Genomic DNA, 16,646 nt, shown 5'->3' on the forward strand with positions numbered 1-16,646 from the left:
GTGCTGAGTTCGATGGATTTGACTGAGACAAGGTGGGGGGAGCGGGAATGAGGAAACTGGTGAAATCCGAGTTCATCCCCTGTGGTTGGAGGGTTCCTAGGCGGAAGATGAGGCGCTCTTCCTCCAACCGTCATGTTGTTGTGGTCTGGCGATGGAGGAGTCCAAAGACCTGCATATCCTTGGTGGAGTGGGAGGGGGAGTTGAAGTTTTGAGCCACAGGATGATTGGGTTGGTTGGTCCGGGTGTCCCAGAGGTGTTCTCTGAAACGCTCTGCAAGTAGCCGGCCTGTCTCCCCAATATAGAGGAGGCTACATCGGGTGCAAAGGATGCAATAGATGATGTGTGTGGAGGTGCAGGTGAATCTGTGGCGGATATGGAAGTTTCCTTTGGGGCCTTGTAGGGAGGTGAGGGGGGAGGTGTGGGCGCAATTCTTGCACCTCCTGCGGTTGCAGGGGAAGGTGCTGGGAGTGGAGGTTGGGTTGGTGGGGAGTGTGGATCTGACGAGGGAGTCACGGAGGGAGTGGTTTTTACGGAATGCTGATAGGGGAGGGGAGGGAAATATATCCTTGGTGGTGGGGTCCGTTTGGAGGTGGCGGAAATGACGATGGATGATGCGCTGTGAGGCACCTTATTAGAGAGAGGGGGATTTAGCAGAAAACTTTGAGAGACGTTCAGAGAGGGAATTAGGAGTTTGAATCTTTTGCCTGCATGTTTGTCGTAAAAGATAACTGAGTGTAGCATTGCTCCTGGTTCCCTTGTAGATTCAGAATGGAGAAACTTTTATCTGTCCCTGTGCTTTGTCTCCCCTTCCCCGCCAACCCCGTGCCACTAGTGACCCTCCCTGAGAGGACACTGGCCTCAATCCTGCCCCCTTTCTCTCCCCTCCTCATTCTCCAGTGAGGAGCCCACCTGCAAATCCCCCTTTGTCCACAGGGGGCGGCAGAACCTGGCCGTCTGCTCGAAGACTGGAAACAAACCTGAAATCACGAACTTTACCCGGCAACACATGACGTCAGAAATTGGCTCCTTAATCCGATTGGTCTCTGAACCACAATATGTTCCCACCCCGTTCCAGTGAGGGTTCGGCATTTTCCCGGAATCCCTGAAATTGAGGAGAGAGGGTGGAGACCTCTTTTTAACCATCCCTCAATAAGAATCAATTCACCTTGGTCTTAAACAGGACTGAAAGACTCTGCACAGGGAGAGCTGTAAAGACACATGACCCTGTGAGAGAACAGATCTGTCCCCAGGATCAATGACCAACTGCAGGATGGTGCAGATCTGAAACAGAGACACAGATTACTGGGGAAACTGGGCAGGTCATGGATGCTGCCAGATCTACTGAGTATTGTCCGCAATTTCTGCATTTGTTTCAGATTTCTCCCCAGCTCTGTTTGAAATATTGTCTTAGATTCGTACAGTTACATAGCACAGACACAGATCTTTTGGTCTAATTCATCAGTGCTGACCAGTCATCCCAATGTGACCTCATCCCATTTGCTGGCACTTGGCCCATATCCCCCTAAACCCTTCCTGTTCATGTATCCACCCAGATGTCTTTTAAAAGTTGTAATTGTACCAGCCTCCACCGCTTCCTCTGGCAGCTCATTCGACACACGCACCACCCTCTATGTGAAAAAGTTACCGACTAGGTCCCTTGTAAATCTTTCCCCTCTCACGTTAAACCTATGCTTACAAGTTCTAGATTCCCCCACCCCAGTGAAAAGACCTTGTCTGTTTATCCTATCCATGCCCTTCATTTTATAAACCTCTGTAAGGACACCCCTCAGCCTCTAACACACCAGGGAAAATAACCCCAGCCTATTCAGCCTGTCCCTAAAACTCAAATTCTGGTGCCTCCTTGTAAATCTTTTCTGAGCTCTTTCAAGTTGAATAACATCCTTCCTACAGCAGGGAGACCAGAACTGAACACAATATTCCAAAGGTGGCCTAACCAATATCCTGTACAGCTGCAACATAACCTCCCAACTCCTGTACACAATGCACTGACCAATAAAGGTAAGCATACCAAATGCCTTCTTCACTATCCTGCCCGGAGAAAGTGAGGACTGCAGATGCTGGAGACCAGAGTTGAAAAATGTGGTGCTGGAAAAACACAGCAAGCCAGGCAGCATCCGAGGAGCAGGAGAATCGACGTTTCGGGTATAAGCCCTTCTTTAGTGTCCTGCCCAACAATATCTCCACTTTCAAGGAACTATGAAACTTCATGGGTGGCATGGTGGCTCAGTAGTTACAGCTGCCGCCTCACAGCACCAGGGACCTGGGTTCGATTCTACCCTCGGGCGACTGTCTGTGTGGTCTTGCACATTCTCCCCATGTCTGTCCGGGGAGTTTAGTTGGATTGCTCATGCTAAATTGCCCATAGTGTCTCGGGGTGTGCAGGTTAGGTGGATTAGCCAGGGTTACAGGGATGGGGTAGAGAGGGTGGGTATGGGTGGGATGCTTTGCAGAGGTTCAGTGTGGACTTGATGGGCCAAATGGTTCTGCTTCTGCACAAGAGGGATTCTATTCTGTGATTCTGCACCATTAGGTTTCTTTGCTCAGCAAGACCAGGAACCTACTGCTAAGTGTATAATGACTCGCCTTACCAACATGCAACACCTCACATTTATCCAAATTAAGCTCCATCTGCCTCTCCTTGGCCCACTGACCCATCTGATCTGGTCCCTGTTGAACCTTCTTCCCTGTCCACTGCTCGTCTATTTTGATACCATCTGCAAACCTATTAAATGGGGGCAATCCTTGAGTTTTAAACAGTGACCCCTGATTCTGGATTCTCCCACAAGTAGAAATCGGGACAGGGTTCGGAGATTTGGGCTCAGGGAAGGGGGATCGGAGTGGTGAGAGGATGACAGAACCTAAAATTGTCCAGAGTGAAAAGGGCAGAGAGAGGGGCAACAGAGGAGAGATTGAGGGAGGGAAGAGAGGTGAACTATCCTGTATGAAAATGCTCTGTCCCTTATTTTGAGCAGAAATGGGTGACAAAGTGGACAGTGTCAAGGCAGGGAGAGAGGTCCTGTTGTGTCAGGGTTTGAGTGGGTCCTGAGATCTGAACCACCTCAAAGATCAGCATGAGGTTTTCAACAATTAAACTGATTCTCCCTCACCGCTCATGCACACAAGAATCAAAACCATCCTTCTGTATTCACCCGCACCCTATTACCAGTCCCCTTCCCCATCCAGACCCATAGTCAAACCCTAATATGTCAGCCCCACCAAGAAAGTGGGGGAAATGGAAGACAGTAAGTGAGATCAGGACAAGAACCCCAAAACACCAACCCCTCGAAAGGGAGAGAGAGCAGGGGATCAGTATATCTCAGTGTGGAGGTACGAGTGTTGGACAGAGGTGGACAATGTTAAAAATCACACAACACCAGGTTATAGTCCAACAGGTTTATTTGGAAGCACTAGCTTTCAGAGCACCGCTCCTTCGTTAGGTAGCTGTGGGGCAGGATCCTGTATCCTATGATCCTGCCCTACTAGCTACCTGACAAAGAGCAAAGAAAATTATAGCACAGGAACTAGCCCTTCAGCCCTCCAAGCCTGCGCCAATCCAGATCCTCTATCTGAAACTGTCGCCAAATTTCTAAGGGTCTGTATCCCTCTGCTCCCTGCCCATTCATGTATCTGTCTAGATACATCTTAAATGGTGCTATCGTGCTCACCTCTGCCAACTCCGTTGGCTACGCATTCCAGGCACCCAACACCCTCAGCATAAAGAACTTACGGATGGCACGATGGCTCAGTGGTTAGCACTGCTGCCTCACAGTGCCAGGGACCCAGGTTCCCTTCCTGCCTTGGGTGACTATCTGTGTGAAGTTTGCACATTCTGTGTGGGATCTGGGAGTGCTAGTTGAGGATTCTCTAAAGGTAAACATGCAGGTTGAGTCCGTGATTAAGAAAGCGAATTATCTCAAGGGGGTTGGAATATAAAAGCACTGTTGTGCTACTGAGACTTTATAAAGCTCTGGTTAGGCCCCATTTGGAGTATTGTGTCCAGTTTTGGTCCCCACACCTCAGGAAGGACATACTGACACTGGAGCGTGTCCAGCGGAGATTCACACGGATGATCCCTGGAATGGTAGGTCTAACATACGAGGAATGGCTGAGGATCCTGGGATTGTATTCATTGGAGTTTAGAAGATTAAGGGGAGATCTAATAGAAACTTACAAGATAATACATGGCTTGGAGAGGGTGGACGTTAGGAAATTGTTTCCGTTAGGTGAGGAGACTAGGACCCGTGGGCACAGCCTTAGAATTAGAGGGAGTAAATTCAGAACAGAAATGCAGAGACATTTCTTCAGCCAGAGAGTGGTGGGCCTGTGGAATTCATTGCCACGGAGTGCAGTGGAAGCCGGGACGCTAAATGTCTTCAAGGCAGAAATTGATAAATTCTTGATGTCACAAGGAATTAAGGGCTACGGGGAGAATGCGGGTAAGTGGAGTTGAAATGCCCATCAGCCATGATTGAATGGTGGAGTGGACTGATGGGCCGAATGGCCTTACTTCCGCTCCTATATCTTATCGTCTTATGGTCTTATGGATTTCCTTGTGTGCTCCGGTTTCCTCCCACAGTCCACAGATGCTCAGGTTAGGTAAATTGCCCATAGTGTTAGGTGAGTTATTTTTCAGAGGGTCGGTGTGGACTTGTTGGGCCGAAGGGCCTGTTTCCACACTATAGGGAATCTAATTTAAACTTTCCACATATATCTCCCCTAAACATTTTCCCTCTCACCTTGAACTCATGACCCTGAGTAATTGAGTCCCTCACTCTGGGAAAAAGCTTCTTGCTATCCACCATGTCTGTATCTCTCATGATTTTGTAGGCCTCAATCAGGTCTCCCCACAACCTCCTTCTTTCCAATGTAAATAATCCTAACCTACTCAACCTCTCTTCATAGCTAGCACCCTCCATACCAGGCAACATCCTGGTGAACCTCCTCTGCACTCTCTCCAAAGTATCCACATCCTTTTAGTAATGTGGTAACCAGAACTGTATGCAGTATTCCAAATGTGGCCGAACCAAAGTCCTATACAACTGCAACATGACCTGCCAACTCTTATACTCAAAACCCCATCCAATAAGGAAAGCATGCTGAATACCTTCTATCCACCTGCATTGCCACCTTCAGGGAACAGTAGACCTGAACACCCAGATCTCTCTGTACATTAATTTTCCCCAGGACATTTCCATTTACTTTATAGTTCGCTCTTGAATTCAATCTTCCAAAATGCATCACCGCGCATTTGCCAAGATTGAACTCCATCTGCCATTTCTCCGAACACTTTCCAATCTACCTATATTCGGCTGTGTTATCTGACTTCACTATCTGCAACTCCATCAATCTTAGTGTCATCTGCAAACTTGCTAATCAGACCACCTCTACCTTCTTCCAGATCATTTATCTGAAATTTGTACTTCCAAACAAACCTGTTGGACTATAATATGCTGTAGTGTGATTTTAAACTAAATATACCTTGATGCATGACATTGAGGGAATGGGGGCGTTGGGAATCAGTCTCTCTACCTGTGAGTGGGATCCTCCTCAATCTCTCTCTCTCTTTCTCCAAGAGAGGACACAGGGAGATGGGACTGAGGGGAGAGCTCTCTCATGGACGACATTGTTAAACACTCCACATTTTGTAAACAGCCACATTGGACTTTGACCCTGTGTACTGTCTCCGCCCACTTTCAGTTTCTCAGTCTGGTTCAATCTGGTTTTCCCCTGGCATTTACTGTGCTCCCTGCCCCTCTCTGATGTTTGTCTCAGTTGGAAAGTCCCTGACGTAAGCGTGAAGCTGTTGATCAAATTGGCGTCTGTACAGCATTCACAAACAGAAGATGCTGCAGAGACTGGGGATTATGTGGCTCTGTCTCACTGATCCTGTCTACAAGTACATAAACTGAACAGCAGTCCAATTAGAACAAGGGCTGCCATTCAATCCAATGATACCAGCACAGTGTAGTTACATTCCAGTTATAAGACCATAAAATACAGGAACAGTATTAGGCCATTAGATTACATTACAGTGTAGAAACAGGCCCTTCGGCCCAACAAGTCCACACCGACCCGCCACCAACCCATACCCCTACATTTACCCCTTACCTAACACTACGGGCAATTTAGCCCATTCTGCCCATTGGGTCTGTTCTACCATTCAATCACCTTAGAATCCCTCCAGTATGGAAACAGGCCCTTCGGCCCAACAAGTCCACACTGCCCCTCCGAAGAGTAACCCACCCAAATCCATTCCCTTACCTTATTACTGTATACCTTCCCCTGACTAATGCACCTAACCTACAGATCTCTGAACACTGCGGGCAATTTAGCATGGCCAGTTCACCTGACCTGCACGTCTTTGGATTGTAGGAGGAAACCGGAGCACCCAGAGGAAACCTACGCAGACACAGGGAGAATGTGCAAACTCCACACAGTCAGTCGCCTGAGGCGGGAATTGTACCCGGGTCCCTGGCGCTGTGCCCCAAAACTGAAATATTTGTCAATCCATTCCCCTGACTTCTCTCCATAACCCTTGATCTCCTTACCAATCAAGAACCTATCCAGTCTGTCTTAGATACAGTTATGGCCTCCATAACTGTTTGCAGCAATGAGTTCCACAGATTAACCTCTGGCTAAAGTAATTCCTCCTCACCTCAGCCTTCATGCTGAGGCTGTGCCCTTGAGTCGTAGTCTCTCCCATTGGTTGGAAACATCTCACTCATCGAGGCATCTCAGAATAGCAGTCTCCCCCTTAACTCCATTGTGTACAAACAGAGTCTTCAGTCACTCCTCATATGACAAGCCCGTTTTCCCTGCAATTATTGTAAACCTGCTCTGGACCCCCCTTCCAATGCCAGCACATCGTTCCCTAGATACAGAGCCCAAAACTGTTCCCGGTCTTCCAAATGCAGTCTGACCAGAGCCTTATACAGCCTCAGCAGTACAGGGCTGCTCTTGTATTCTACCCCTCTTGAAATAAATGTTAACATTGTACTTGCCTTCCTGACTGTCAACTTACCCTAGATGTTAATCTCCAGAGAATCCTGATTTAGGACTTCCATTTACATTTCAGATTTCTGAAGCCTTTCCCCATTTAGAAAATAGTCTATGCCTCTATTCATCTCACCACAGTGCATAACCTCACACTTTCCCACACTGTATTCCATCTGCCCTTTTTTTGCCCACACCCCTAGCCTGTCTAAGTATGACTGCAGCCTTCCAGCTTCTTCAACACTACCTGTCCTCTACTTACCTTTGTGTCATCTGCAAGCTTAGCAACAATGTCCTCAGTTCCCTTGTCCAGATCAATAATATAATGAGGTTAATAGTTGTGATGTCAACACTATCTCCTGTGGAAATCCACTGGTGACCGGCTGCCATCCTGAAAATGAACCCTTTATCTCTACTCTCTGCCTTCTGCCAGTCAGCCAATCCTGTATCCTTGCCCCTAGCTCCTTGAGCTCATCTTTTTTTAGCAGCTTCCTACGAGGCACCTTGTCAAAAGCCTTCTGGACATCCAAGTAAATTATTTCCACTGGTTCTCCTTTGTCCAACTTCCTTGTCACCTCCTCAAAGGATTCTAACGTTTGTCAGTCATTGTCTCCCCTTGCTGAAGCCATGCTGACTCAGCCCTATTTTACCATGTACTTTCAATACTCCGTGATCTCATCCTTTCTAATGGATTCTAAAATTTTATCTAACTGGTCTGTAGTTTCCTGTTTACTGCCTCCCTTCCTTCTTAAACAAGGGTGTTACATTAGCCCATTTTCTAGTCCTCTGGGACCCTCACTCAAAAATCGCCATAATGCCTGTATAATTTCCTCAGCTATCTCCTTCGAAACCGTGCATCCAGCCAGGGCGATTTATCCGACCTCTCAGCTACCCAATTAAAGAGATAGCAGAGGAATTGAACAGGCATTTTGCAGTAAAGTGCAGTCCTTCCAGCTATAATGCGATAGTTGCATTCTTGCATTCTTGTACAACCTTGCGCTGTAGAAAATCGCACCATAAAAATAACGCTTGAAGTGTTGGGGGTGAATTCGCACAATAGCCAACACATATGCAAAAGTTTGCATTTTACAAACAGCATTCACCTACTCATCAATCGCATTATAGCCAATCAGTGTTGACGAAACCTTGCTATTGACCCTTTGACTAAGGGGAACAGCTGCTCTGCATTCACCCTCTCCATGGCCCTGTTAATTTTCAGGTCTCCTCTCAGCCTTCTCTGCTTCACAGAAAATAGCTCCAGGTTCTCCAGCCTCTCTTCATTGCTGGAATGCTCCATCTCAGGGAATCTCCTCCGTACACTCTCCAGCGCAATCACATCCTTCCTATAATGCAGTGACCAGAACTACACACAGTACTCTAGCTGTGACCTAACTAAACTAAAATGGGTGCAAAACATCAGCTCTGATGAAGCATCATTGGGCTTGAAATGTTAACTCTGCTTTGTTCCCATACGTCCTGAGTTTCTCCACCAATTTCTGTTTCTTTTTATGGCCTGTGGACAGGCAACTCAACATCCATCAGTTCTTCTGAACTTCCTAATGTCCCTTGAGTACTTCGTTACCTTGTTCGTTCTAAGTGCTACACCTCACATTTTTCAGGGTTAAATTCCATCTACCTCTGATCTGCCAATCTGACAAATTAATTTATATCCTCCTGTAACCTATCACATTCCTCCTCACTGTCAACTACCACAAACTAACTGTTCAATTGAATTGAATTGAATTGAATTTATTGTCACGTGTACTGAAGCACAGTGAACAGCTTTGTCTTGCGAGCAATACAGACAGATCACTTAGATAAGTAGCATAGATAGGTAAATAATAGGTAAACAGCGGCAAAAACAAAAACACAGGTACAGGTGAATGTTAAGAGTTTGTGAGTCCATTCATTATTCTAACAACAGGAAGTAGAAACTGTTTCGAAACCGGCTGGTGTGTGTGTTCAGGCTTCTGTACCTTCTCCCTGATGGTAGAGGTTGTAGAAAAACATTGCCAGGGTGGGATGGATCTTTGAGAATGTTGGCGGCCTTTCCTTGACAGCGGGCCTGGTAGATGGATTCTATAGATGGCCTTTGTGATTGTCCGGGCCGGGTTCACCACTCTCTGTAACCGTCTCTGATCTTGAATGGTACAGTTGCCATACCAGGTAGTGATACATCCAGACAGAATGCTCTCGATGGCGCACCTATAAAAGTTGGCAAGGGTATTCGCCGTCATGCCAAATTTCCTCAGCTGCCTGAGAAAGAAAAGACGTTGTTGGGCCTTTGTAACCAGTGCGTCCACATAAAGTGTCCAAGAAATTTTGTTGTGGATGACCACTCCCAGGAGCTTGACACTCTCCACTCGTTCCACCTCTGTGCAGTTAATGTGTAGAGGGGCATGAGTAACATCCCACCGAAAGTCAATAATGAGTTCCTTGGTTTTGCCAGCATTGAGAGCTAGGTTGTTCTCAGTGCACCGTTTTTCCAGGTCTTCCACCTCCCATCTGTTTCGTTGCCATCTGAGATTTGACCGACTATGGTGGTGTCATCAGCAAAGTTGTGAATGGCATCAGTCTGGTATTTGGTGACGCAGTCATAGGTATACAGTGAGCGCAGTAGGGGCTGAGTACGCACCTCTGGGGAGCTCTAGTGTTGAGTGTTAGTGAGGATGAAATATTGTTCCCAATTCTTCACTGATTGTGGGCCTGTGGATCAGGAAACTGAGGATCCAGAGTGGGACTTAGTGCAAGATCACTAGGTTTTTAAAATCAGTCTCGAGGGGATAATAGTGTTGAAGGCTGAACTGTTGTCAATGAGTAGGATTCTTAGGTAGCTGTTCTTGGTGTCAAGATGTTCTAGGGAGGAGTGAAGGGCAAGTGATATGGCATCTGATGTGGATTTGTTGGTCCAATGGTGATGATACTATGGCTTTAAGAGGTGTATATTGTCCTTTTTTTGAATAAGGAAAGGTTAAGACAGAGGCACTAAACAGTCTGCTCCAAAGCCAATAAAATAAACAGCTTGTGAGGCCTTGGGTCTTTTTTAAAAAAAGTTGAAACAATAAAAGCAACCTGGATGGGTGGGGTCAAGTTCTGACAAAGCCAGGGTTGTTTTAGTTTTAGCTTTCAGAAGCAGTTGCTGTGATCTTAAAGCTAGATGTAGAAGTTCTTATTCCTCTGTTACAGCTAAAAGCTGGGATTCTCTTCCTGCTGCTAGAATTGCACATGAGACAATCTGTTTTTCTGAATTTGCCTTTGCCAAGGGTGTGTTTATGGGATGGTACTATATTAGAACAGTTAAAAATTTCTATTAATTTGTTAAGCTTTCCAAAGAGTTAAGTTATTCTAATTCTTTCTTTTGTTGTATTTTAACTATAGTGTATGCATAGAGTGTGTTTTATTTCAAGACAGGTGGCTTGACCAATTGAATTGCATCCAGAATGTACCGACTGCCTCTTGTCTTTAAAACAAGAAAATATTAGGGCCGAGGCTGTCGTCTTCAGCTATTTTGACGGGGTTTGGTCTGCTCCATGATATCATCAGCCCAAACCCATTCCCCCCTATCCTAATTTCTGAACATCACAAATAAGTAGGGACCCAGTACTGATCCCTGTGGTACCCCACTGCACACCGGGCTCCAGTCACACAAACAGTCTACAACCACCAACCTCTGTCTCCTATAATAAAGCCAAGTTTGGATCAGTCTTGCGAAGTTGCCATAAGCTCTTCCCTCCTTTGTCAGTCTCCCATGTGGGATCTTGGCAGAGGCCTTGCTGAAGTCCATACAAACAACATCAATTTGCCATATCCTCATCAACGTTGTGGTCAACTCCTCGAAAAATTTCACCAGAATTGTTAGGCATGACCTCCCTCTGACAAAGCCAAGCTGTTCTCTCCCCGATCAAATCTTGCCTCTTTAAATGGAGATTAATTTTCTCCTTCAGTGTTTTCTCCAATTGCTTCCCTCCCACTGATGTGGGACTCACTGGTCCCCTGGTCTACCTAGGCCACCCATTGTGTAAAGAGGAACCACTTTAGCTGTCCTCCAGTCCTCTGCACCTCTCCTGTGGACAGAGACAATTCAAAACTTTGGGTCAGGGCCACAGACCTCTCTCCACAGATTCTGCCAGATCTGTTGAGTTTCTCCAGCAATTTCTGTGTTTGTATTAGATTTCCAGCCTGCATAGTATTTTATAGAGTTTTAGAGATGTACAGCATGGAAACAGACCCTTCAGTCCATATCGTCCATGCTAACCAGATATCCTGACCTAATCTAGTCTCATTTGCCAGCACTTGGCCCCTATCCCTCTAAACCCTTACTGTTCATATAGCCTTCCAGGTGCCTTTTAAATGTTGTAATTGTACCAGCCTCCACCACTTCCTCTGGCAGCTCATTCCATACACGCACCACCCTCTGTGTGAAAAGGTTGCCCCTTCGGTCCCTTTTAAATTTTTCCCCTCGCACCTCAAACCTGTTTGCTTTAATTAGTAGTTGATTTGTTGATTTTATAATTCTCTGAAATTCCCTAGATTTGGGAAAGTCCCGATCAGTTGTAAGATAGCACACCTATCTCCTATATTCAGGTAACGGAGGGACCCAGAAAACAGGAAACTACAGGCCAGTCAGCTTCACTTCAGACATAGGGAGATGTTTGAAGTTATTATTAAAGATCTGCTGTGGATAAAGGTGAACCAGTGGATGAACTGTACTTACGTTTCCAGAAGGCATTTAATATGAAGCCACGTGAAAGATTATTGAAAAAATAACAGATAATGGTGCAGGTGGTAACAGATTGACCGAGGTAGAGGATTGGCTGCCTGATAAGAAGCAGACAGGAACAATAAATGGGTCACTGTTTGGTTAGCAAGATGTAACAACTGGTGTGCCACAGGAAGCAGTGCTACGACCTCAACTGTTTGCAAATAATAGAAATTACTTAGAAGGTATGATAGCTAAATGTAGAGATGATACGATGGTGGCAGTGTGGCTCAGTGGTTAGCACTGCTGCCTTGTAGTGCCAGGGACCTAGGTTTGATTCCTGCCTCAGGCCACTGAATGTGTGGAGTTTGCACATTGTCTGCATGGGTTTCCTCCCACAATCCAAAGATGTGCAAGCCATACTAAATTGCATTAGTCAGGGATAAGTGTAGGGGATTGGGTTGGGGGGGGGAGGGTTACTCTTTGGAGGGTTGGTTTGGACTTGATGGGCCAAATGGCCTGTTTCCACACTGTCGGGAATCCCAGTCATGTTCATAACTTAAGGTTTGATTTAAAAGAAAGTGACATCTCAGCTCAGACAATGCCTTAAAGGTGTGAGGTTAGAGTCTGTCTGTATTCCAACCTTGAGTCAGACTGGTTCTATTTCCAAAGTTGGAATTTATAAAATGTCACGTGGATTATAAAAGAAGTTCTGTGATTTATGTATAATTAATGAATTGAAACCTGCAACCCGTTCTAAAAAAATGTAAGATTTAACAGCAGGCTAGGTTTGTTCACTATATCACATCAGTTTATGACACTATGATCTTTTGCTATAAATTCTGTGTCCTGTGATCCTGCCCCACTAGCACCTGACAAAGGAGTGTTGTTCCGAAAGCTAGTGCTTCCAAATAAACCTGTTGGATTATAACCTGGTGTTGTGTGATTTTTAACTTTGTCTCACATTATAAAGTATGAACTCAGTTTCCCAGAGTGTAGACTGTCGGGGGTGATCTAATCAAATTGTCTGTAATGTTCACTTGGATTCAATGGGTCAGAGATAGACTCAGAATGTAGATTAGAGTGGTGCTGGAAAAGCACAGCAGTTCAGGCAGACAAACTGCTGGGCTTTTCCAGCACCACTCTAATCTAGACTCTGGTTTCCAGCATCTGCAGTCATTGTTTTTACCTAGAGTTAGATACAGTGTTTTTACGCCCAGGATTACAGCTATCAATCACTGTCTCCCGTCAGGAGACTGGGCACATTGGGACAGAGGGAGAGTGGAAGACGGAGTGGGATTAATTTTTATTGGTTTAGGGTCTGAGGGGAGTCAGGATAAAGATGGGTAAATGGGTCTCATACTGAGCAGCCAGGATCAGCTGGAAAGGTGTAGTAGGGCCTGAGGGGCTGAATGACCTCCCCCTGTTCTGTATCAAATCACTTTCAGTTTCTCCTTTGATTCTCAAACCTGCCTCAGTTTATTCTCCCCGGTAACTGGTGATGTCGGTTACAGCATTTCTCTGATTGGATGGTTCTCTGTACTTTTCAAGTTTATTTCGAGACAAACTCAACCTGCCCAGGAGTGTTCTACCCGGAAACTGCTGACTTAGAGGCTGTTCCTATTCTCATTGGCTCAGTGGGTGAGCAGTGTCCAATCAGTAAGGAGGATTTGATGTTAATTTCACCAGCTCTGGGTCAGAGCACAGACAGACAGGGGCAGAGCAGGAGACTGGCAGCATCTATCCAGCTTCAAGATCAACTCTTTCAAAAACAGTGACTACAGACTGTTCTTCAACCTCGGAGAAGGAAAATAATAATGATGATGAGACTCATACTTCTCGTCCTCCTGTGTGGAGGGGCATCTGCAGGTGAGTAATGGGCATAGAGGGGATCTCAGTGTCAGTCTGGGTATTGGGGCATTAACACTTGGTCAGGGGGTAATGGGCACAGAGAGGGTCTCATTGTCAAGCTGTGTACTGGGCATTAATCCTCAATCAGTGGGTAATGGGCACAGAGAGGGTCTCAATACCAGACTGGGTATTGGGGCATTAACCCCAGGTCAGTGGGGTCAGAAAGGGCCTTAGTGCTGGAGTGGGGAAAGAAACAGATAATAAGAACTGGTTGGGGATAAGTTGACACTGGGATCGGGGGCTGGTGAGAGAGACTGGGAGACTGTGTAGGTGACTGAGGGACAGAGTGATGAGGCTGGAGGGAGAGAGATGGTGTGTGGGTGAGGGGCTTAGGGTGATGAGACAGTAGAAAGAGAGTTGATGTTAGGGTCTGAGAATGAGTGTGCTGAGGGTGGAGAGAGGGGTCAACAAAGGTTCGTTCCCTCCAGTCAGTCCCACCAATGTCCAATTAGATCAGAGCTGGTCTGTCGCTAATTCCCCAGCTTTGCTCAATCTCCTGGTTTGTCCAATATATCATTTCAGCTGCATGACACTGTAACCTTTTGCTATAAATTCTGATCCTGCTTCACAACTGCCTGGTGAAGGAGCAGCGCTCTGAAAGCTAGTGCTTCCAAATAAATCTGTTGGACCTGGTGTTGTGTGATTTTAACAGTGTCCACCCCAGTCTTACACCGGCACTCCACATTATAGAGAGGGAACAGCAGTCACAGGTTGATCATCGATCATTGCCCAGAAATACCAACTGCTTTTCTCTTTACACAGACAAACAAAGCTACTAGGGATTTCCAGCACTTTCAGTTTGGATTCAGATTTCCAAAATCCACAGTTTTGTTTTGTAAAAGCCTATATCCTTCTGTACCAAAAACTGCAATTATTCCCCAGTATCTCCAGCTTTGTGAGGAGAACGTGTGAGTAACTGTTTCCTGGTTTCTCTCCTGAACACACCAGGTTTCATGTTCAGATTATGTCACTGGTTATGTCTGCTCCCAGCAGAGGGAGTAGTTCCTCTGGATCTGAAACCCGTGTTGAAAGTTCCTCTCGGGATTGTTATAAAGTCTGACATTGAGCCAAATGAGAAGATACTCAAGACAGGTTGGCATGGTGGCTGAGTTGGAAATGTGTTGCTGGAAAAGCGCAGCAGGTCAGGCAGCATGTAGGGAACAGGAGAATCGACGTTTCGGGCATTAGTGGTTAGCACTGTTGCCTCACAGCTCCAAGGACTTGGGTTCGATTCCAGCCCCGGGTGACTGTGTGGATTTTGCACATTTTCCCTGTGTCTGCGTGGGTTTCCTCCTGGTGCTCCTGTTTCCTCCCACAATCCAAACATATGTGGGTCAGGTGAATTGGCCATGCTAAATTACCCACAGTGTTCAGGGATGTGTAGGTTAGATGCATTGGTCAGGGGTAAATATAGGAGTAATATGGTAGGGGGATGTGTGTGAGTGAGTTACTCTTTGGAGGGTCGGTTTAGACTTGTTGGGCCGAAAGGCCTGTTTCCACACAATAGGGGATTCTATTCTAAGGTCAAAGAGAGGAGTTGATTGAAGGGTCTGAAAGGTGGAAGGTGAGCTGGAGAGACGGAGAGGTTTAGGGAAGAAATTCCCCAGACTGGGCCCTTGATAGCTGAGGGTGCAGCAAGAGGGAGAGTTGTTGAAGCGGTCTCTGAGAGGATTGTGGGTTTGTAAGAAATGATAGAGACTCGGAGGGGGGGGGGGGGATCACAAAGGGATTTGAAAACAAGGATAAAAATATAAAATGGCGTTGTTGTTTGACCGGGAGCCAGTGGAGGTCAATGAGCAGGGGGAATGGGGGGGCAGTTGGTGATTAAGACTGGAGTTGGGGTGAATTGGAGGGTGAAACGTGAGATTCCAGTCAGGAGGCCATCGGAATAGTTGACTCCAGAATGAAGGTTTCAGGAGCAGGTAGAGGTGAGATGGGGTAAAGTTGAGTTGGAATAACATGCTCAATTGTCCACTTCAGTTTTGGGAATTTTTTTTAGATTACTTACAGTGTGGAAACAGGCCCTTTGTGCCAACAAGTCTTCACTGACCCGCCGAAGCACGCCACCCAGACCCATTCCCCTACATTTACCCCTGCACCTAACACTACGGGCAATTTAGCATGGCCAATTCACCTAACCTGCACATTTTTGGATTGTGGGAGGAAACCGGAGCACCCGGAGGAAACCCACGCAGACACGGGGAGAACGTGCAGAACTCCACACAGACAGTCACCTGAGGCAGGAATTGAACCCGGGTCTCTGCTGCTGTGAGGGAGCAGTGCTAACCACTGTGCCCATGGTATTATTCATATTTTAAACCCTTCCATTCATTCACCTGAATCTTTTCAATGAAAGGATTACAGGCCAAGTTAAAATAATCTCCCCTCCGAATTTAACCATTTAATTTCCAAGCACATTAAGGTGACTGTACGCTGCACTCCCTCCCAGGCCAGCACCTCCTCCCTGAGCTGCAGTGTGCAGAACTGAACATAGTTCTCCAGCTGTAGTCTGAACAGGGTCTGTACAGATGGAATATAACTCCATCCCGTTGTATGCTGTCCCTGGAGATAAATAACACTATATTTCATCAGGGCAGTGGTTCCCAACATTTTCATTATCGAGGCACATGTTACAAACAGTTCCCCGGCTCACCCACTGTCTGCAGCTGAATTGGTTGCTCATAACCATCCCATTAACTTGCCTCTATTCTGGTTATGGCCTGATAAGAGGGATTTGCTACATCGTGCATACAGCAAGTTAAAGAAGGATCAAAATGTTAACGTTTCAAATCCACCAGCACCATTGTGAGAGCAGCCAGGTTTTCAAATTCAACTCAACTCAGTGATTTCTAATTATTCACGATTTGAAATCTGTTCCACATACCTCACTCACTTGAAAGGGTCTGAATTTCACAGGGAACATTTCATTTTTCTAATAATATTTTTTTAAAGTATGATTTTTATTACATAATTATATTCGCTCACAGAATGTGGGTATCTCTGACTTAGCCTGCATTACCCA

The 16,646-nt window shown here is 46.1% G+C and overlaps 1 protein-coding gene across 1 annotated transcript in view; it reads left to right on the forward strand.

Annotated features, from left to right (window-relative positions):
• Nucleotides 1-13,415: 13,415 nt before the first annotated feature.
• LOC122545051 (major histocompatibility complex class I-related protein 1-like) overlaps nt 13,416-16,646 on the forward strand; it is a 59,301-nt gene continuing 56,070 nt past the window's right edge. The window contains 1 exon segment of the mRNA XM_087979761.1: nt 13,416-13,582. Within this exon segment, the coding sequence (XP_087835887.1) occupies nt 13,531-13,582 (52 nt within the window). The 5' untranslated portion in view covers nt 13,416-13,530.

Source organism: Chiloscyllium plagiosum, unplaced genomic scaffold (genome assembly GCF_037043375.1).
Source record: "Chiloscyllium plagiosum isolate Xiang-an unplaced genomic scaffold, Cpla_swu_hap1 HiC_scaffold_35, whole genome shotgun sequence".
NCBI lineage: Eukaryota > Metazoa > Chordata > Chondrichthyes > Orectolobiformes > Hemiscylliidae > Chiloscyllium > Chiloscyllium plagiosum.